The sequence below is a fragment of the Myzus persicae genome, unplaced genomic scaffold (genome assembly GCF_001856785.1).
Source record: "Myzus persicae strain clone G006 unplaced genomic scaffold, MPER_G0061.0, whole genome shotgun sequence".
Lineage (NCBI taxonomy): Eukaryota > Metazoa > Arthropoda > Insecta > Hemiptera > Aphididae > Myzus > Myzus persicae.
Genome location: NW_019101438.1, coordinates 81695 through 105594, shown reverse-complemented (window position 1 = coordinate 105594; position 23900 = coordinate 81695). Strand labels below are relative to the sequence as shown.

The 23900-nt window shown below is 27.8% G+C and overlaps 3 protein-coding genes across 3 annotated transcripts; 2 read left to right on the top strand and 1 right to left on the bottom strand.

Moving 5' to 3' along the window:
* Positions 1 to 1479: 1479 nt before the first annotated feature.
* Positions 1480 to 3774, top strand: LOC111029075. The gene is made up of 4 exons (XM_022307922.1): positions 1480 to 1641; positions 3213 to 3365; positions 3447 to 3584; positions 3658 to 3774. The coding sequence occupies exons 1-4, from the start codon at positions 1512 to 1514 to the stop codon at positions 3729 to 3731; spliced, it is 495 nt and encodes a 164-aa protein (XP_022163614.1). The 5' UTR covers positions 1480 to 1511; the 3' UTR covers positions 3732 to 3774.
* On the bottom strand, positions 3728 to 7771 carry LOC111029074 (EEF1A lysine methyltransferase 2). Its single transcript, XM_022307921.1, has 5 exons — positions 7472 to 7771; positions 6109 to 6207; positions 4368 to 4452; positions 3967 to 4291; positions 3728 to 3903 (listed from the first exon to the last, which is right to left on the bottom strand). The coding sequence occupies exons 1-5, from the start codon at positions 7525 to 7527 to the stop codon at positions 3809 to 3811; spliced, it is 660 nt and encodes a 219-aa protein (XP_022163613.1). The 5' UTR covers positions 7528 to 7771; the 3' UTR covers positions 3728 to 3808.
* LOC111029073 (testis-expressed protein 9-like) lies at positions 6335 to 7465 on the top strand. The gene has a single exon (XM_022307920.1). It carries the CDS (start codon positions 6587 to 6589, stop codon positions 7433 to 7435), a length of 849 nt encoding a protein of 282 aa, XP_022163612.1. The 5' UTR covers positions 6335 to 6586; the 3' UTR covers positions 7436 to 7465.
* Positions 7772 to 23900: the final 16129 nt, after the last annotated feature.

Below are 23900 nucleotides of genomic sequence, written 5' to 3'. Positions count from 1 at the left end.
TTCCATAGGTCGGTCGGAAGCATTTTTATTAAAATGTACAACAAACATAAAATTAACACAAAATCAATCACCTAGCCCGTGCCTACTACGTTCGTCGTCTCACTCGGCGACAAGGGGACTGCCGGTGCCTGCGCGTGCGGCGATGTTATAAGGGTAATATTATTGTCGCCTTGCCACATTTAGGCCTGGCCTATCTTAACATTAAAATATTCCACACCTATTTTACATTTTATACACTAAATCATATTATATTGACTACTCTCTATAGTAGGCATACGAAAAGTACACAATTATTTTATGACTAAATATAGTGTCGATCATTTTTTTTTAGTTTGCTAAATATCGTGAATGGTACTTGCAAACAGTCATAAATCATAATTAAGAGGAAGCCACACCCACTTTGTTATATCCGTCTTAAAAGTGCACTTAAGTGCATATAACATGGCAAATGTATGTAAAGTACCTATAGTTCGCGTTTAGCTTTATTAGTTTAAACATTTTGAGTGAATCTGATCATCTACGAAGCCTAATGTCTAATGATAAGAATCTAAGAACATTATTTGTGTTCGCATGTCCATCTTTTACGAAATTCAATTTTTAAAGAGTTTTGAGTAGGTAATATTGAATTACGTCATTTAAAAATGATCATAACTTGCCAAAAAACTAAATCTTCGTAAAAAATACTTACGAACACACAATGTTTCTATCATTAAATTTCATAATAGGTTAATTTTTAAACTAAGAAAGCTAGTAAAGTGAATTACTATGAGTGCTAATTTTTCACGTACGACTTATACACTTGTAAGACTGATACAACAAAACAGGCGCCGCGCCCTCTTAAGGCAGCGAAGTTAATGCATTTGCTTTGGGTTTGTTGATGTTTACATAAAATGTGTCTCGTTTAAATATTAATTTAAATACAGTTTTTTTTTATTTCAGCAACTACCTAGTAGGTACCTACCATATTTTAACTATTTTTGTGGACACTTTGTATACATGTATACATATACATGGTCACAACTCATAATCCTTTGGGTTTGAGTTGCAGTGTACCTACTAGTGGGATTTGTCGTTTACTGATTTTCGCATGCAATATTTAGCAAAGAGCAGCAGACACAAAGGTTGACGAAAGTGTTATAATATATGCCAATGATATTGCTCTGAAGCACGCTCGTCGAAAATGTAATATCACTCGAATCGTGACAGGTATATGTATATATATATAGCTACCAACCAATAATATAGTCAATCAAAACAATCGTTTCGACATATGTATTAAAATTTCGTTCTCTTAAATGTATAAGACTAAAGGTTTATGTCAAATGTCGAAATGTTCAGATAACGTGAGCGAAATATTGAACTATTATAATATAACCCATTTATGGGTGTGTGTGTGTGTGTATGTTTATGTACATAATAAATAACAGCAAGGGCGTGGGCGTTGCACGACAGGAAACGACCAGACCAACCCTTCCACCGCAAGACTTCGAGTTCTTGGTCATTCCGCCAAAATGCGCGCTCTAAGCAGGGTCTTGGTCGCGGTATGCGCGATTATTACGTTGTCCTTTTGTGACGCTTCCTCCGTAGCACTCAGGGCCAAACGAGGTGTAGTTCCGGGTAATGCGGCCTCCAGGCCCAAAGGTAGGCATACAATATATTATTATTATTTTTGCATTAGGTATTACTTAAAAGTTTTTATAGTACTGCTGCAGCACACCGTATCGGTGACAGACCCTAAGATTGACAGTCTACATAGGATTTGGCAGAGTCATATATAGGTACCCACCACCACACTACCGCCGGTGGTGACCCGATGTGGGTGAGGTAAACCCGCGGTTCTTATTCCCCAAATATGTCACTCACCATTACGTTTGTTGTATGCAGATAGCCTAGAGCAGAGGTCGCACACTGGCACGTAGCCGACGGCGAACACTATTTTTGCGGACCCTCAAATCTGGAGTAGTTTTTCAATTTTTTTAATACAAACATAAAAACTATAAGACGTGTGTCTTATAAAATGTTACGGCAAAAAAATTATCGAAGAAATTGATACAATAACTACAAACATAAATTTAAAAAAAAAATTGTATTCATTAATGTGTGTTTAAGTCATTAAAACTGTTTAGGATCGCGGAGTTTGGTAAGTTTCAAAACGGACCTCCATAAAAATTAGTTGGTGATCCCTGGCCTTGGTCTAGATTACTTCTATTAGGTAGGTATATAATATGTAAATATTCATGGTCAAAACTGTATAATACATTATATATATATTATATAGGTACGTATAACGTATATTGATGGAAAGTGATATATTTGAGGGATTAGTTAACTGCACCCGCCGTTAAAACCTCTGATATGCGGCCGCGGTCGCTCAAGCGTAATAGGTAATTAGTATGGCGTGTATTAAAATGCTCTAAAAACTAGAATAAACAAAAAATGTCTTAAAAAATCAATATAAGAATGCACTTAAATGTTACAAAAATGAAAAAATACGTCCTCATTTTTTTTAAAAATTAAGCATACCTAATAATGGCTAATATTGATTAGAATAATATTTTGTATAGGTATCTACTTTTTACGGCTTACTTTTATTTTTATTTTTAGTTTCGTCTTCTGTGAAGTAATTGAGAATTGAGATCGATTAGTTTTCTTTTGTACCTATAAATGTGCAATAACGTAGTAGCTCTGCCGATCACGCTGATTTATGTTTTAAACACCTACTTATATCTATTAATATCTATTTTATATCTATTTTTAAACGATAAAATATGAGAACATTTGCAAACTACGAGTATTCACTCAAAATAAAAGTCAGAATTTGTGAAACAGATATTTTATTTTTAGATTCTAAGGTTAGGTTTAGGTAAGGATTTTGTTTTTGTATAGCAATTACGGTTTAGAACACAGTGAAACCTCTCTTAACGGCCAACAGACACCTCCCGATAGCGGATGTTTTCTCTGGAACCAATTACAAGCTTTCTACAATCTGAACTCTCTTTATAGTGAACAAAATTTCAGCGACCAAGAGTACTTAGAGGTTTCACTGTACTTAAACAAATGTGCTTTCATTTAAATTCGTGCTCTGTATCCCTGTAATTGTTTCCCATAACTAACTAAATAAGCCTATAATATCCCTACCGTTCATGATAGAAATGTATAATTATAGGTAGGTATTCACTATTTGTAAATACATAATTTATACTTGGTTTTAGATGCTATTCGACGGTCTGAGTGCCGTGTCGATAACAACTGCAAGCCATGGCCGAAGACGTCATGTGGCAAGGATCCGGTAGATGGTCAACGTCGGTGTCTGTGTGCAGATCAAACTCATCCGATCAATGACGATTGCATAACGTCCCCACAAGGTAATCCCAAGAGTTAGCTTAATGAGAAATTTAGTGTTTAAGTATACCAGCTGTATAGTTCTCATGAACGATGGTTTACAGAGCTGGGAATGCCTTGCGAAAGGGACATTCAATGCATCCAGTTAGCTCATTGCACACACAACACTAGTGAAACGCACCCGGACATCAAGGTATGTCAGTGTAGAGAGGAGTATGCTGACGATGACGGGACTTGCAGTGGTGAGTGTAATGTTTGGAAACAAATAACACCGAGTTATGTGAAAACAATAAAACATATTAAATTATGTTACAGGTGGTGTACGAGCAATGCTATCCATATGTCTAGCGATTTTAGTTGCCGCCGTCTTGCAAAATAACCACAATTAAATAGCTTAGATTTTATTGCAAAGAAAACCACATAGTAAATTAACAGTATTGAATAAGACATCACATTTCTTTTTCTTTTATAATTTTTGGTAAAGAGTGGCTGATAGTGTATTACCAACAGCTCCTCCAAACTGGAACGATGGAGTCGGTATAGTGTGAACAACTTGAAAAACTAAAGGGAAAAACATATTTTTTCTTTACTAATAAATAGAATTATTACTTAGTAACTTCTTACCATCGCCAAATTGTGCATTCAATTCTAGCTGTGTCCAATTACAACTAACAATCAAAAACATTCCGTTTGACTGCAATAAGTCTACTATATTTTCTTTATATCGGTTTCTCTTTTCTTTACTTTCATCATCCATACTAACAACATCGTAAGTACCTTTATCCAAGACCAATGAAAATGTCGGTAAAGTTTTCACATCATCAGTCAAAAAGTCAAACTCCTTTAGTGTTATATTTTCTATATTTTGATCTTCAACTATTGAATTGGCTAATTTTACTGCAGGTGCTGAATAATCTATGCCGTACAGATTGGAAAATCCTAATTTAGCCTGATTACAATTGTTTTTTTTTTTTTAACAACACTAATTAATTTGCATATTTAATAAAAAATAAAAATATATTTACTAATTCAATTAGAAGTAAAGCATTTCCACATCCTACATCTAAAATGGGATCTTCTTGACTAATTTTACAGTTTGATTGTATACACCTATAAAAAAAATATAAATATATTTTGAATAAATACTTTATTTTTTTAATTTATGAAAATATTAATAGTTTATACAATTATTATATTTTATAATATACAGTTGAGCATTAATTTGTTCTAATTTATAGTTATTAGTAATAACCTATTACTATAGGTAATGAATTAGTTTATAAACATCCTTTGTGTTAATTAAAATACCTTTAATCTAAAAAAGATAATCTCTTCACTCTAGTTTTTAGACAATCAACTTGAATAACCTTTATCCTTATTTCTTTTATCCTCATTTATAATTTCAGTTAGTTAAGATTAAAGATACTTCAAATACATACAAATAAGGAATTTCATGTAAAACATACAAAATAAACTTAATGTCTTATTTAGAATAATATCTCCAACTACAAAATAAGAAATGTAGATAAATGTTAACCTTTTAAACATATTTAATTTTATTAATCTCACTATGATGTAAATTTAAGTATAAGTTAATTACTTTAAACATGTACAATTTGAATAAATCTATATTTCGAAAAGAAAATAGTAGTACTTCAGATAAGAATCTACAGGTTAAACTTACAAATTGAAATTTTGAAGAATGTTATACTTAGAACTAAATAAATTAATACTACTATACAAAAAATACACATACAAATGATTTGGGAACTGAATATGCAAACAAATGAATGCTTCTGGATACATATTGAAAACTAATGTAGTATGAAAAGTCTAAACTACTGCAGAGGTAATTCAAGGAAGACCATATAAATTATAGATGCTATTAGTAAAATAGAACATATCATAAGTTTTTATATTAAATTCTTTATAACTTAGGTTAATATGGGTAATTTACATTCAATATGAAAACAATAATTAGTGATTTTAATTTTTAACAATTATAATGTAATGAAAATGTAGATAAGACGGTAAAATATGTCAAAATTGAGAATATTGAGCCATTGAAATGAGGAAAAAAATTCACTTAAATATTTAATTATAGACAAACTGTATTCCACAAATAATTTTCAATCTTCTTAAATTTAACTTTAAAATATAACCTGGATGGATTCGTCCTACAAGTTGATGATAAGATTTTGGGTGGCTTAGTACATTAAAAAAAAATATTTGAAGTTTCAATTTACCCCTATCCTGAGTATGTATTAATATAGTTTGAACACAATTGAGCACAAAAAACTATGAACATCTTTTTGGTTAAAACGTAATATGTTATTGGGTCAGTAAATTATTGAAATCTTCTGATCTAGCATTTAATTGTATACATTTTTTCATACCATTTTAATTATCTAAACCAGTGTTTATTTTTTTTAAATTTAATTTAACAAATTTACTTCATTAGATTTTTTGCATAAGCAATTAAAGTCTAATGAAGCTTTAGTTTAATGGTTGAGAATAATTTAGTTCTGGGTCTTCACATATTTGGCATTACAAATATCTCCAGGTTATTTAAGTGCCTAGTGTAGATAGGTATTTTATTATTCTTAAATAGTTATTAAGGGCAGGACGGTGCTTATTGTAACCCTAAACTATAATTAGGACATCAAGGAACATCTTTAAACAAACACCATTCATTAATATTGATGTTTCAATAAATGGTTTTTTTTTTTGCATAATTTTTCTGTATGAAATGTTTTAGCCTCTTACTTAATCATCTTGAGTCCTATACTATGGCCAAACCATTCAGCACCAGGGTCACCAAAGTTTTTGAAATTGTCCAATTCTACATTGTAAGTATCATTCCAACTGAAATTTAAAAGAATATAATATAGTAATATACAATACAATATTATGTTTATACAATTTATTATTTAAAATACAAAGTCATAACTTTAAAAGTTGATTCACAGTATTTTTTTTTACTAAGTTAAGATTTAAGAATTATAAAAACATTAGGTAATTTTTGGTAGCACTGTGAATTTATTGATAATATCATAGTTACCATAATCATTATGACTCCGAAAAATGTAAACAAAGCAATAATTGTTTGTATTTTAGTATTAATTCATTTTTATTTTATTAATTTGAAATGAAATAATATCATAAATTATAATGATCTCAATGGAAAATAAGTAATACATTAAATATAACATACGTGGGTCCTTATTTATTGAGCTAAAAAATTATGGCTCGTATGCCAAAAGAACAAGGGGAAATATTAAAAAATGAAGAAGTACTACAAATGAAGTATGAGGAAAATAACAAAATAACAAAAAAATTTATGGATGAAATCAATGAAATGAAAAGTAAGATAGATGATTATGATAAGCATAGTACACCAGATGTTAAACACAAACCAAAACCAATTAGATCTTCAGAATTTAATACATTTATGAAAATTATTGATACTGGTGATACTATTGAAGAATTTAAGACTGTTTCAAGTAAAGAAATAACTATCAAAAATTATGTGTTACAAAAAGAAATTGATCGTTTAAACAACGAACTAGTAAAAAAAGATGATCTAAATGATCATTTACAAGAAGAAAATAAAAAACTGACTGAAGAAAAAGACAAATACGTTCATCAAGTATCATTGCTCAAAGAGAAAATAAGAAAACACGATAGAGAAGTTGAAAATTTAACTGGAACATTGAAAACTAGAGATTCTGAGGTAAACAGAATACTAAAAGAAATAGGATGTTTAGAGAGAAAATTTAAACACGAACAAATCATACATGAAAAACAAAGATCAATTTTTATAAAATCCTCAGATGAAAACAAACAGCTGAAAGAAACTGTAAAAAAGCTGGAAGCTGCACATAAAGAAGCTGAAGAAAAATTTACAAAAGCATTATCTAAGAACGATGATATCTTGGCAAAATGTGTTAGGGAAAAAGATGTACTAATTACAGGATTTAGAAAACAATTGGAATTAATAGATTCACTGAAGAGACAAAATGTAAGAACTAAGTTACAAGAAGAAATAAATATTTTAGAAAATGAATTTAGTAAACTTTTAGAAGGTAAATAAAATTATTTATTAGATAGGTATCAACAATTTACTTACTATTCTTCTGTAGCCAAGTTAGGTTTGTCTTGAGAATTATCCTCATCAAAGCTCATTTTTAAATGAAAATTTGATGAATATGTAGATACCTAAGAAATGAAAATATTCTTTGTTTACACTTTAAAGTACCAAATGTCCATTTATTGTATTTATACAATGTTTATTGTTTAGTTATAAGATATTTAAATTTAATATGATGCTGAAAAATAAATTATAATTTATAGGTAACTTCAGTAAGTAACTTGTAATGAGTGTATTGTCCTAATGTTCAAATGTTGTAAATAATTGTTATCACTTTATCAATAAATGTGTAGTTAATTTTTTGAATTATTTTTGTAATAATATTCAGGATTATGTGTGGTTTTGCACATAGATGGCGCACTAACAATAACAATTATAACATTTATTCAAATAAAATATATTATAAAAATAAAAGTACACAATTAGTATTTTGATCGTTTCAATCTTGAGTTTTTATTTGTTGAATTTTTTTTTTATAGGACATATCTGTAATAAATAATTAATAAAAGTGTATATATTGCATATAAATTGACTGCAAAATTAGCTGTACCTGATCCCCGAAAATGCCACGATTGCGGGACACAAGTTGCTAAATTTAGAAATGGTACTTCGACAATCTGGGAATGTGGGAATTTCTGAGTATATTAATTGTAGTACGTTACAAGTAATTACTGTTATACCTATTTCTGACAATATATTTATGTCATCAATAAACAAAGGTCGAGAAAAATCGGTGGAAAAAAAGATTTAGATAGAATTAATAATTAACTATTCAGAGCTATAATGATTATAAAAATCTCCAAAACGTATTACAATATTTAGAATCAATTTGTTGTCGTTACAGAGGGAAAAAATAAAAATTCAAATGTTTATATTGAGCTATGAGCTCTTCTTTTTTGATTTTTAACTTTTTAACTTGTGTAGTTTTGTTAATATTGTGAACTTTTAATGGATGTGTACAGTATAAGCACTTAACTTATAGAACACTTTAGTTTTTGATTTTTAACTTATTTTTATAGTCTCAATATTGTTGACTACCTATATAAATACGACTCCAATGTCATTATAAATCTATTATCACTAATCATCATTTGTTTTTGTATTATTATTCTTATTATTAATAATATTGTATTCCATGATTTATGATTTACTTGACGCAATGAAGTATATATTTTACACAGTGCTGTAGGCTATTTTAACTAGACATCTGAACGATAAGCCAATCATAAAATTGATAATCATTGAAGTTAGACTGTGTCGCACAACTTGGCAACGTTTCAACAAATTTCGACCGGAGTCGTGTAATTTTTTGAGTAAAAAATAATACCTTTTGTCATACAGAAATCGTTCTCAATCGAGTTGCAAAAAACGTAAAACGTCCGAAATCGTGTTTCACCCCTTTAGCTTGTCCTTTGTTTACTCTGCGTAAGTTTGTGGTGCAACCAGAAGTTTCTCGCCGAAGGGATCCATCGTCCATACATAGAGAATTGAAGAATTCGGTTGAAGAAAAAATCCGGTATATACCTATCCTATCATTCATTAGTCCACAACTCACTAGACACACGGAGTAGCTGTGAATCAGGCTTCAAGGTAAAGTTTTGCCCTTATTAATTTTTGTGCCAGATTCCAAGGAGGCTTACGAGATTTTAATATTTGGCTAGGATTCACTATTCATGTAAGTACTCGTGTATGGGTAGACTATTTAAGCATTTTAATGCATGACTGTTGTATCCTCAAACTAGGGACTTGTTTATTTTCGAAGGTGAAGCGGCGCTACATTGCTCAATAGGTACTGATAAAAAATTGGCTATTTTTGACTTATAATTGTTCCGGAAATTGTGTTCAGTTGGGTGTCTATTTTTCTCGTGTGTGTCTGAAGTCATGCTGGTGCACAGTAATTGTCTATAGAATAACCTAATGGCGAATGTAGATATCCTGATCATGTTATTATCTGAATCCCAGGTATAGTTTGAGTTTATTTATTACATTGTTTCTAGTCTAATCTTTACTGTCACCTTGGTTGAAAGTTCCCTGCAACGATGTAAGCGTACTGTCTACTATTATTCCTACAATCCTACCTATGTTGAATTAGGATTATTCCTTATTTGTAGCTCATTAAAGAGTATTAACCACCTTTATTTTCTATCTTGCCATTTTGTTGTTGAGATGGAACAGAGGTGTAACCTCCGAGTCAGTTTTAGTTGGGTTTGGTTGGAGCCTCCAGTTGAGTAGTTGGAGCTCAATTAAGGGGGCAGGGCTATTTAAATACTATATTATGTTATTACCTATATAGGCTATAACCGTGGTTAAGACATCACCAATAAAAAATGTTAAGGGGAGAGGTCATCAACCCATCCCATCACTTCAGCTCCTCCACTGAGTCAATACCACCAGACCACCTTATCATAGAAGATAGAACGGTGTGAATAGGTTTGTGGTACAGTTAAAGACGCAATAGGTAGCTTAGAATTAATCTAAATATTTTAAAAATATAAGGTTGTTTGTAAAGTATAATAATATAGGTACCTACACGTACGTATATGCCTCAAGTCCTCACATATAATATTTTTGAATTACAACTAAATATAATTACAATTATTATTTTTGTTTAACTATCTATAATTTCGATGAAATTCGAATTTAAAATTACTATAACCAAAAATTGTGTATATATACCAATTTTTTTAATTTTTTAATTTCAGAATAAACTACTAATGACATTTATAAGAATTTGAAATATATATAAATAGCTCAAAAAGAGTCAAAATATTTTTTAAGTTATACTATTTGTAAAAAGTGCTAATATCTGTAAACAATTGGTGAAAATATTCAAGTATTTACAGTTATTTGTTTTTTAACTACAAGTTTTTATAAAACGATAAGAAAATCGTCCAGAGAGCTAATGAGAAATCACGCTTTAATATCCAATTTCGTCAAAATTCTGACTACGTATTTTAGGTAAATACCATACTCATAAAAAATTATTGTGGATTTGTGTTCAGTTTTTTATATAAAATTTCAGTTATAAAAATTTACTAGGAACCATTGTACAAATGTTTAAATTTTTTGACATTCCTAGCAAAAGCATTTTTATCGATAGTTAGTTTAAACAATTAAAAAAAAATCGAGACAAAAATAGTCAAAATCATACCCTGTATAGAAAATGCTAACAAAAACATCTAGGGAAAATTTAAAGTAGGTATCTACAGTTATTCGTTTTTGAATTACAACAGAATAAGAAAAACAATTTTATCGAAAACTTGATTTGTGGAAAAATTCTCGTATTATATAGGTATTCCTTAATTTTTTTTATTTTTCCTAATTATTAAAAAAGTACAGGACATTTTTACATTTGACTACAAGATTTACTTTTTTACCAAAAAAGATTTTGATTTTGAAAATCTAAGGATTTTTAATGTTCCTAAAGGTGATGATACACAAGATACACAAGAAAAAAGAAAGATACACACACCATTATACGTATATTTATTATTTATATTTTCCCAAGCGTACACCACTGCTTGAATCTGTATTAAGTTTACACAGAATTATATAGGCCCTGGAGTGTGAGAAAAGATTTTTGAAAAACATAGTGGAGATTATTTTATACTAAACATTTCAAATTAAAAATGTTAGAATTCTGTGGTATTCAAAAGTTATAACCTTCTATTTACTTGAACAGTATTAATTATTATAATTTATAATATACCTACAATATAGGTTATCTAATATCATAGTCTACGGTTAATATATAAAGCAATATATTTAGCAGCCATAAGCTATAATATCTATACAATCTACATAATTGAAAGTCCTACTCTTACAATAAACCTCTGGTATTTAATTTTCGGAATAAATTACATAAATTCTGTGTTATATTGGAGTCTTAGAAATATCTATAAAAATGAACTCATTTTCTTTAGTTCATTAACTAAAATAACCTACCTATAACATATTACCTATAATTATTAACTGTTTTATTAACTGGGACACTCAGTATAATGTATCAGGTTTTTTAATCCATTTCAAAAAAAATGTACATCGTTTTGAGATTATGAATTTTTAAAATTGCATTTTATTTATATAGCTGCCATAAAAAATCCAACCTTGTGTACATAATATAGAACGCAACATAATATAGTGATTTTGTGTACAGGGCAAACAAAATGTCGCTATTCGCCGAAACGATGGTCGCATAAGTTACGAGTTATAGTAAAGTTTTTTATTTTACTGTTGTAAAGTTTTTATTTTATACATTTTATACATTCTAAACATTGTTTATTCCCCTTATAGGAAGAACCGAAGCATTAGATGTGCTACATGCACGTATAGCTGTCCTGTTAACACGTTCGAATGAATTATCATTGGTCGAGGCGTTTTGAATACGGATGGAGAATATATATAATAATAAAAATCCCCATTCGGACTGTCCTAGTTTTTTTTTTTGATTTCGGTTTTCTTCCTATACTCAAGGGTTTCGTACAAGCCTCCTCTTCCCCCGACTGATATATAACAACGTGTATGAAATATTTTATTGCGCTTCAAAACTGATATATACAATTTTCTCCTGACGCCTTCGCATGTGAATACGATATCCACCCCTTTTTCGTTCTCTACCGACCCCACCCCTCTCTTTTCTTTCCTTGTTTTTACCCTACGGTAATCCCCCAAGATGCACGAAAGTACAAAATATTGATGCCATCGCCGGACCCTTAGAATATTCAATTGGAATTGAGGCGTAAACATGTCCTCACTCTACAATATCGTGCTGTAGTGTAGTCGTACACAAACTGACAGACGAAGTACGATCTTTATTTTATTTTTATTTTTACGACACGTATTCGAATGGAAAAATATATATTGATGAATATCAAATGAACATAAAATATAAAAAATATTTGTCTTGATTTTTTTCAATATATCGCAGAAATACTGCAGCTGGCTTATAATAATTATAAATATACTGAATATTTGATCCAAATGAATTTATCTTTTCTATGCAAAAAACATTTAAAAAAAATGTAAACATTATTTAGGTTTACAATGTTTTTACTACAGATCCTAGACCACTTTAGATGTAGTTCGATATTTTTTCTAAAAAATAATCCTCAAAAATCATTCACCTATATCGGTCAACAATCCCATTTAATTAAAGCCGGAAAATTAAGACAAGTTTAATTATATTTTCTTCATTTTATAACACGATTACATGAAAATATTATAATAAATGCACTGTACATAAATGATACCAATAATACAAGGTTTAATTGTTATCTAATACTTATTAGTTAATAAACATTAAATTATCACATAGCAGTAATAGTCCTCAATTTAGGTCCATTTAATTAAGCTACATCAATGCGAAAAGTAATTTTATTTGATTGTTTTGAAAACCACATGAGAAAAATAATAGCTGATGCTGTTTGATTAAAAAAAACACAAGCGAAACGAAGCTCAATTCGGATCAGTATTTTTTCACCGTTCTTTATCTCAATGAGTTTTTTAGAATAGTTAATCTAATTATCTTATAATATAGTCGATTTATTAAAAATCACATTTAAGGGCATTTATTACAATATTACATCGTTAAGCACTCGTTTATCTAAATACATATAGGAATGAACTATAAAATTATGCACATAATTTGTTTTAAAGTTCATAATATCTCTCTAAATACAAATTAAAAATATGATTAACTTTAAAATATTCTAGTTTTTTTTTTTATATAGGTAGGTATATGCGATATATATTGCAAGAAACTTTTCTGAAATGTTTATACTTTATTTTTATAATGGAAAAAACTGGTGTAACCATTTAATTTAAATGGTTCAATATAATTTATTGTTATGTTTATTTATGGCGGCTGCTTGACATTGGTTAGAAAAGGTATAACTTTATACATTTTAATTATAAATCTTGTTTACGTATAGTAAACGAGAGTAATTGCGCATTTGAAATGTACCTACCAATTTCCCTAAAAAAAATTCAGTTAAATGAAAATGCTGTATTACATGAGATATATGAGATAGGTATATACTGTAGGTTTTTATTTAATGCCTACCCAGTGATGAAACAATAAACATTATTAACTTCTCTTATGATAGTTGGAATTTGAACGAAATTAGATATTATAATGACTAATGAGTATATTGACCTATTTCTTTAAATGTTTTGTTAGTTGATATGCCATAATAAACGTCTTTTCAAAAATTCTTTACGGTTTTTAAAACATTCAATTTTGTTTATATTTACTTACCTATGATTATTTTCAAATTATTTACATTATGATACTAAAAAATAAAATTTATATTATAAGAACTTAACATAAAAATGTTTTTATCAGTATATACTTCTATCTGCTTATAGGGTTTCGGCGGCATATTTTTCATTAATTTCTTTCTATGATGCTTCTTAGTGGCAAGAAGTTCAAATAAGTCGAAATCATTACTCAGAATGAGATAATATTTATATACGAAAACAGGCTTTCACAAACCCTACTACCATACGTTGTAATTAAATTATTACCATCAGTCGTATGCACGATGCACGAACAATTTCGTCGTACAAATAAAGTTACAAAATAACAATACCCAAACGTTTGTTCCCTACGGATCATGTACAAAATACAATTTTTGTGATCCATACGAAAAATAGATACGTACTTACTCAAGCCAATTGTACGTACGATAATTTTTCATATAGGTATACCTACGAAATATGTTAAAATATACTGCATTGGAATTTCTTACGAACAATTTCCAATTTTAGTATACGAACTTCATTCTTACGTACAAAACGACACAATTTCTACAAACCTCATAAATTAATTTTACAAATAATGGGTGATAAATTATCCACTATACCACTATACTTCCTCCATTTCAACTTGAAAATTGTTTAAACATTATCAAGATCATAATTTTTGATATCTTAAATTTTTTTAATAATTTATACCCTATATATGCTTAAACTTACTTTTTTTTACTCCAACTTTAGAACGGTTTAGATTATAATCTTGATGGTTCTAAATCTTCTAAATAATTTTAGTATGTACCTATGCTTTAGTTTCGTCACTAAATATTACAAATATGTTGATGAGTGTCACTGTGTTAGTAGACTTTATAGAGGGGCTTAGCACTTTAGGAGAAACATTGTTCCCACAGAGTATCTTCTGCTATCAGCTTAAACAGGAAAAATGAGGGCTTAGCACTCAAAAACGAACCCTCAAGATGCGATCTTTGTTTTAAAGGTGGTGTTTTTTTTGCCTCATCATAGGTAAAAAAAACTCACTACGCCACTAGCCATTATCATTGGTTATACATAGTAAAAATGGTGTTCAGTTAAATTAAATGCTGTATATAAATACTTAAGACCTACATATTATATATAATACATATATAACATGTATTTAACTCTCTATACCTACACTACAGGTTATTATCGAATACTTAATGATAAAAAACAATAAAAATAATCGCAGTAAAGGCACTGTAATAGTAATACCTTTTTTTTTTTTTTTCCATTTGAACCGACAGCAGAGGAGGATCTGTGTGAACACTACTACTCCTCTGCTGCCAATAATAGTAATACCTTTATTATTATGTTTATGCTATGTATATTATATAATATTATATATGTATATAATTTTGCAGTTTCTAAAATGCTAAGCGTATTGCGTATATACTAGCTATATATACTGATTTAATATAACGATGTATACTTATGTAACCTATAATAGACCATAGACGTTATAGTCTAGCTAAGTCTATTTCTCTAGAATATACAAGATTTAATAATAAATGGGTATATATAATATAATATAGCTGCAGAGGTATAACTTATAAGAATGTTTTATGAAATGACATTCGTTGGCGACATAGTGAAAATCTTTTTTCTTTTTTTGGGCATTCAATTCAGAATTTAATAAATCCCTTACAATGAAATGATATTTCCTATTTCGCATCCAACATGCTGGCCACAACGGTATTACGAAACACACCGTTTTACGACTTGATCAGATGTTTTCAATATTCCGTCCGAGTTACGACTACAGGTAACCGTAAAACCGTATTGCCCCTATATGTTCTTTTTTTCCACTATAAAAACTCGTAATTCCACAATTCGTTTTTCTTTTTTGGTTCCCCGCACTCTACTCGTCGAAGTCATGCTTTTTCCACACATACCAAAAATTTAAATTATTACGGCGTGCATGTAAGTGTGTGGGCGTGGTTTTTATTATACTTTGTACAAGAAAGGGTCCCGAGGGTCATACCTTTTCGCTTATCGAAAACAAATCAAGCTGACCACATGTGCCTCGGGGCACCCTCTTTTTGATCCGCAGTGTACGCATAATGTTATATTATATGATATATCCACGCGGACGTTGTCCATTTTTCACTACCCCTGTCTTACTATATGTATATACCTATATGCTTGTAGTTACATACAGTATAATATTTATTCAAAGTGCTGGTCAGAATTTGATTCCGTGGTTGTTGATACATATTACAATCAATTTTGATATTGTTACTGAATAATGGCTGAATTTGATGATTAAACTCTTGGATACACTATAATCTATCATTGCTATAATACTTTGTATTATATTCATCAATATTCTTTAAATATTTATATAATTCTTTAATATATTGATTCTTTATAAATCTATTAATATTTAATCTGTTATTACAATTCAATTAAAACCGTTTATATCAAGAGTACGTTTTACAGACAAATTGCCTGTAAAAAAACACTACTATGCAAAACGGCTGTAGCTGCTTTTAGAATTAGAACCAAAGCTAAGATAAAACACCTTTTATGAAAATGAAAGATATCGCTTTGAAGTTTTTAAAATACTTTTTATAAAAGATTATTTTAACGAAAATCACAATCGTTAAAAAAATATATAATGTATGAATTTAGAAACAAATTTAGAAGAAAAATATCACGAAATATATGATGTGGTAGGCACTTATTACTTAGTATTGTACCAAGCGAACGCCCGATATGAGGTACCTTAAATTGTTTTTATCTATAGTGCTTATAATATTATTGTTTAACCACTAAACACATGTTAAAATAAATAATAATAGCTTGTCTGGATCGATGAATTTTCAATATAATTTCGTAATTATGCACAATAACCATGCAATATGATACGGGACTGATTAAAATAATATAATATAATTTATATCTATAAAGTATCAATGTATCATACATTTTATTGGACTATATCTGACGGCTATTTATAACACATATATCGGATATATACCGAGTGAGATGTGTTTGAGGAATTTTGAAACACAATATTTACTTTTAAATTTTTCTAATACTCATTCTCGAGTGCCGTTATGTAATAATGCATGTACCTAAATGGAAAATGATACAAGTGGATACTTTATTGTTTATACTTAAACGATTCAAATGTATTACTATAACTGTGATAGTCTATGTATGGTAATTATGTGTATTGTGTTGTTTTATAATAATTATTTTTATAAATTATATAATATAGGCTTTCATAATATTATCTAGTTCTCTAGTATATACTCCTTTTAAAATATTTTTATTGCTTATATTATAAAATAAATAAATGAATAGTGTGTTAGGTTCTCCTAATGTATTGCTTTTATACATAGGTACCTATTTAAAGTGATCATTTGATGTTAATAATAAGATAATAGGATTAGTGCGGATCATCAATTGGGAAATCATTCCTTAGGATTACTCCACAGACAACAAGTGTTTTTATAGTTTACTATAGTATACATTATTTTTACAACTATTATTATTATTAATAATTTAAACTTATTGTTTGTGGTACCGGATAAAATATAAATATAATATGATATCACCAATGGTCCAAAATCACATTTGTTTTGAGGTATCCAATAACATTTTACATATAACTATATTACAAATTTATATTAGGTACAGTTAATTTATTGTTGTGAATTAAAATTAAAATTTAACCTACATTTAAATTTAAATTTAAAATGCTTCAATATCTATTATACATTTAGCAGTTCGCCCTAACACATAGACGAAAGCAACAGGTTATACAGTTGTAAAATACTTACATAAAATAATCTATAGATATTCTTTGAAAATATAAACGGGATCAGTATTACTAATTTGAAAATATTGAATTATTTATCAACAGAATAAAGATACTTATGTTAGTTTAATAAAATGTATTTATCCGTTTATAGAATGTTAGAAAAACTTTATTGTTATCCTTTTCATTTATACAATAATAATACAAATATATATATCTCCTAATAAGACTTAACTAAAACTGTAGCAATTTTATAATCAATGTAATAGGGAATGTATTTAATAATTTCCATAAAGGTAGGTATTTCATATTATGTAGTTATATATACCTAACTCCTAAGCATGATTTATTTTGAAGCTGAACTAGTCTTGAATTATAAATAATATTATTGTATTTATTTATATAATGTTTAATTAACCAAGATTGAATATAATATAATATAAAATAAAATGTTTTTTTTTTTGTAAAAATATATTTTGCTTTAAGTGGTTTAATGTCATAAGACACGATGTATGTATAGATACATTAGTAAACTTATCTTTCAGACTTTAAAACAATTATTTAAATATATAATTGGTTAGTTGCATTGAAGTGTTTAAATGTATTTATTATATTTTTGTTCAATAACTTGGGTGTTGTCGCCATGTGCGACAAAATATCAATTACACTAAAAATTGGCATAGTAGCATAATAACGCTGTAAATGTTTTCAAAATAAACGAGATTGTTTATAGTTTAGAAGACTAATGGAGTGTAAAAAAAAGAACGTCCCCTCTTTTCTCGTTATTACACTAAAAGTAACTTAATTTGCAAAGGGATGACGGGAGGTTTTTTCTTTCGAAAAGTAAATGCAGAGTTTGAGGAGGTGGATAGGTTAAAAAAAACATTATTAGGGCGTATAATTTATTACTGTACTTGTAACACGTTTAATATAGAAATCAAAAAAAGTTATGAAAACCTTTGCCAATATCGAAGCCATTTGTATATAAGCAGGGGTGGTTCTTTTAAGTTATCAAGGATATAAAAAAAGAACAAAAAGAAATAATAAAATTGGCTGCTTTTGCGACAGTCTTATCGGTATAAAAAAAGTTTTGTATTAAAAAGTTAGCATCCAATAAACAATGTAGAAAGAACGGCGTAAATTGATGTTTTTTAATTTTCCGTTTTAATACAATATCCCTGCCAGAAGATTTCTTCTCTCTGTTTTTTCCATTTGTTTTTTTTTATTTTTATATTGAACAATATTTTTTATTTATATTTTTTTATTTAGGAGAACAAAAACTGAAACACAAATGGTCTTTGAATTTGTTTATACTATTGATATACATTTACGATATTTAACAGTATAAAATATAACAAATGGCCGTTATGATATTAATGTGATGTACATTTTTTATTTTTTTAATAAACATTTTCATTTGTGTTGAAAAAAAACCTCGTGTGTACCTTACCTATATTTATTATTTTAACAACTGTGATCATTAATTTATTTAGAATAATACGTGGATTGACGTTTCAATTGCTAGATTTCTAAGTAGGTAAATATATATATATGTATATAAAATGTAATGTATGTATACCTAGTTGACCTATAATAAATTGTGTAGTTTTATATTGTCTCTCCTCTAGGCTTCTCCCTTTTATATTGACGTGTTTCGAAATACGTAAGGGGTAAATTATTTGTTTGGTTCATTATATTGTATCCGTTATGACACACTATATATACACTCTATATTTATAGGCATCTTCGTATAAAGGTGGACAGATGTTTTTGACTCCAAATTATAGGGCAAACAAAATTACCATTTAGGGGATCTGATCCCATACGCGTAGGTATTCATCTTGTAACAATCGTATTCTATATGTATTTTCGATATATATTATTGCATCGTTTCGAGCAGCGTTGCGATATCAAATATTATGTAGGCATAGGCGGTAACAATATTACATCCATAACAGTAGACCGTTTATTAAAATTATTGTCTGTGAAAATATCAAAGAAATTATTATGTATTATTATTATATTTACCAGATATCAATACCTATTTTAATATAATGAAAACGACATGATCAATGTGTCATGCGAAATTGTCAACGGTTGACATACATAAACAAGTAACAACTATGGGAACGAAATTATTCTTGCTTTCTAAAAAAGAAGTAGAAAATAACGGTCAAGAAATACATATAAAGACCACATAAATATATAAAGTATATAAGAAGTATGTATAGATATGGCTGAGGCGGTCGAAATTAACTTTGTTCTACTTCTAAATATTATAAACTATATTTTTATATGCCACGTATATCATATTACATGTTTCATAATTCACATTTATAAACTTTTATAATTCGTTAGGTACTGCAGTGGTGTGTTCAATAATAATAAGTAATAACTGTATGCTAAATAATTGCAGTACTTATAGATATTAGGAAGGTAATATAATAATACCAATACCTACATGTGGAAATCCACTAAAATTTCAGGGGAGGCTAACATTACTAACAACAATGTGAGCCAGAGGGCTTTGATTCCGTATAAAATAAAAAACTTACGTCTGTTTTTTTTTTTTTGATGGCTAATGAATATAAAATAAAAGTAATAAATGGATTTCAGGATTATAATAATATATACTATAAAATATTAATAGAATAATTCTTTTATAGTGACTTTTTTGAAAATGTAAAAACTATTTGTTATATTTAGTTAACCATGGCACATAAAAATACACTATACAGTATTATAAAAAAAATATTGAAGCAATTATTTCTAAAACGAGAAAGTATTTCTTATAATATTTTGTGTATAACGCAGAACAAAATGAATAGCTTATGAATAATTTTTACTGTTTTAGTCAGTATATGTATATATACTATATAAATATAAAATTGTTCCCCGGACCATAACTTTTTTTTTTACTCTGCAGTTCTTTAGAAACAACTTTAATTTCATTCCTACAATAACGTTGTTAGCTGCATGGATATATATATATATTATATAGGTTCTAGAAATAATTTACTATTTTGTCTCCTTTAAAGTTCATATTATATTATTATTAATACAAAAAAATTGACTCAGTTAAGCATATTATAATTACAGTGGTCGCCGCTTATTATAATCACGGTTAATGTTATCAAACATTTATTGTTATCGAAAAGTATAAGTACGGGCCGGATGTATACTTATATGTGTAAATTATGTCGGCTATTATAATCAATACACCGCATAATTATACAGTTTGAGGTCATAAAATCATCATTTTGTAACATACAATCAAAGTTTTCGTCAAATGCCTCATAATAAAGATAAAAATTTTAATAAAGATATAAATGTCTATACAGTATACACATTGATATAACATTTATACCTACCTTTCGTTCGTACATCATTAAGACAGTACCGTCGCTGCTCGTCGACTAGTATCGTGTTTGTATACATCCGTAAAATATATTATACATATTTATTTATATTTTATTTTATTTTTTAAAATTTAAAATTTCCAATTTATACCCACATATGTAACGTAGGTTAGCTTTTTTAACTTTCGTTTAGTGTTATCAATCGGGTTGTGTTATCTGTTACGTCCCACACCAAAGTGATTACATTAAGCGGCGACCACTGTATATAAATCATACAAAATAAACGATATAAATGTACCAGTGCAGTTTAATTTTATATATTACACAAATCTAATATAATATATTATGTACAACTAAATATTTCTTTATTTGTTTAGTTACATATCTATATATTGTAAAAAATGTTAAATATATAAGTATATAATATATAATGTTATATTATTTATGACCTATAAAATATTAAATTAATTCCAAACGATGTATGATTTAGATAATAATTACGTACGTATTGGTACCTACAGGACGCCTCCTATGTATAATGTTAGCTAGTGTCGTAATAATATTCTTTACTATAATAAAAAATATTTTTAATTTTAATCATTTAAAATTGAGATGGATATAGCTTGTCTATATTTTGGAGGTTTTTTTAGTAGTTTTTAATTTGTTTCCTATATAGTAGATTTATATGATATTTATACATTCGATTAGATTTATGAGTGAACTATGGCAAATGCTAACGAACTAAAATTTATAATTTTCGTTAATCTATTCAAAGCCATAAAAATGATATATGGGCGAAGTAAAAAACAAGTTAAATGATTTTATCGCACGTAGTTATTATAAATATATAACACATATATTATATTATTTATAGTTTTATATCATCTCGTCATATCGGGTAATGCAGTTATGAAATCAAAACAGTTATTAGAATAAAAATCAAATTTGAAAAATGTAGGGGACTTTGTTAAATTAGTGACTTTTGAATCCCCACTATTTAGTAATGCTATAACTGAATACAATGGTTTGGCACGTCGATGATAACACACAAAGATCGGAGGGATCCACCCTCTATATAATATTTTTTAATTAACATGAAAATACTTCATGGTGTATTAAAGGATTTATTATTAGTTGAGATCACTTTAATATAATATGCATAACATTACATTTTGATTTAAACTGTTATTTTAAAATTATATAATCCTGCTAATTTCATTTACATAATAATATTTTGAAAATGTTAAGCTCTGTAGAGTTTTAATAATTTACTATAACCATTGATTATATAAACTAGTATTTATAATCAATGCTATAACATTTATTAATAAATTATAAGTGCAGTATTAAACTTGTATATAGTTGCATATAGTTTATATAGTGGTAGATATATTATATTAATATGGTATAAATAGAAGCATTTATAAAATATTAGAATTAAAATTAAAAATGTAGTTTCAAGTTTGTACATGGTATTATATCTTTTTGGAAAAATTAATTCGTTTCGACAAATATAATAATTATGTACCTATATTAAAATAGTAAAAACCAAAAATAAACAATTACAGAATACACTAAATAATAGGTATGTCTATAGGTCATATTTAAATATGAAATAGGTACACATAACATATTTTATATAATTGAATACCAAACAAATGAAATAATTATTTATATTTAGTTCTATACATGTACATGTTGTAGGTACATAATATAGTTATGCCTATTATTATAGATTTTGGTATACTTATACTTTACAGTATATCTATATGTATGATGAATCTACTATAATAATTACCTACGGTAATAAAAATGAAAAAGGTATAAGGTTTATAATATACATAATAGTACTTATACATTATACATAAATCAATAATATATTAATATAATATAATGTATTATATTAATTTAATAATCTGTTTACTATAAAATACTATATACTCCGTCGCAGTCATTACATAATTATGTGAGAATAAAAAAGATAGCATATAAATCCAATGTCGAAGTAGCTATAGCATGTATAGGTACTTAATAAAATATTAATATATTTATTCGTTTATCGATGTAAGATTTATATTTAAATATATTTCTAAATAGTTTATTGTGCTACTGCCAATGAAAATATTTATTTTATTTTGTATGATGTAAAATATATAGTTATATATTATTACAATTACATATCAACTACCCATCTATAATTACTATACGTATGTATACTGCATATGTAGTCCCTATATATGGTACCATATGGAACTTCAGCACAAAAAAAATATTTTATTCAATATCCAACAAAATAATACTCAAACTTATATATATCTAAAGTATTCTATATACCTATATCAGCTATCATTTACATATTAATGTTTTAGCTTTACTCAGAAACTTCCTTGAAACATGTATAATCATACCTATGTTATAGGTTATCTATGTACACCGTAATATGTAAAATCAAGTTTCATGAAGTTTAATGTAAGACTTTAAATATTACATTATATATATGGTACTTATACATTTATCTATGTTTTATTACGATGCAGATTTTATTATAGCAACAAACACATTATTAATATTAAATATAAATATTATTTATCATTGTTAAATGTAAATATATATAGGTATGTAATATTAATATTTAATATAATAAGAAGTGTAGTCGCATGAAACAGGGGAGTAATGAAAAATGACTGACGAATTTTCCTGATTATTGTATAATGTATACATATATACTTTACACGCTTCACTTGTTCTTATGAGGGGTGTGTTTTGATGATATTTGAAATCCATTTCATTCAATTTCAATGTTTGCACAGTCATATATAATGTATAAAAACACACTTCATTGAATAAATCGCATATTTATAAAAATTTTTGCATATAATTGACATGCACTGTAATTCCCTCTACGTTTACCTGATCGGTACGTCTACATCATGGACTACGTTTAATCCATATAAACAGTTAAATAAAAATACCAACTACGATCTATGTATAC

What these genes read in the sequence shown, in the direction of transcription:
- LOC111029074 (XM_022307921.1), bottom strand. Translation starts at nt 7,527, where the DNA reads ATGAGCTTTGATGAGGATAATTCTCAAGACAAACCTAACTTGGCTACA. An exon ending in AACTTGGCTACAGAAGAATA is followed by an intron (nt 6,208 to 7,471) that starts GTAAGTAAATTG and finishes TTTAAATTTCAG; the next exon opens with TTGGAATGATACTTACAATG. An exon ending in ATAGGACTCAAGATGATTAA is followed by an intron (nt 4,453 to 6,108) that starts GTAAGAGGCTAA and finishes TTTTTTTTATAG; the next exon opens with GTGTATACAATCAAACTGTA.
- LOC111029073 (XM_022307920.1), top strand. Translation starts at nt 6,587, where the DNA reads ATGGCTCGTATGCCAAAAGAACAAGGGGAAATATTAAAAAATGAAGAA.
- LOC111029075 (XM_022307922.1), top strand. Translation starts at nt 1,512, where the DNA reads ATGCGCGCTCTAAGCAGGGTCTTGGTCGCGGTATGCGCGATTATTACG. An exon ending in TGCGGCCTCCAGGCCCAAAG is followed by an intron (nt 1,642 to 3,212) that starts GTAGGCATACAA and finishes ACTTGGTTTTAG; the next exon opens with ATGCTATTCGACGGTCTGAG. An exon ending in TTGCATAACGTCCCCACAAG is followed by an intron (nt 3,366 to 3,446) that starts GTAATCCCAAGA and finishes GATGGTTTACAG; the next exon opens with AGCTGGGAATGCCTTGCGAA.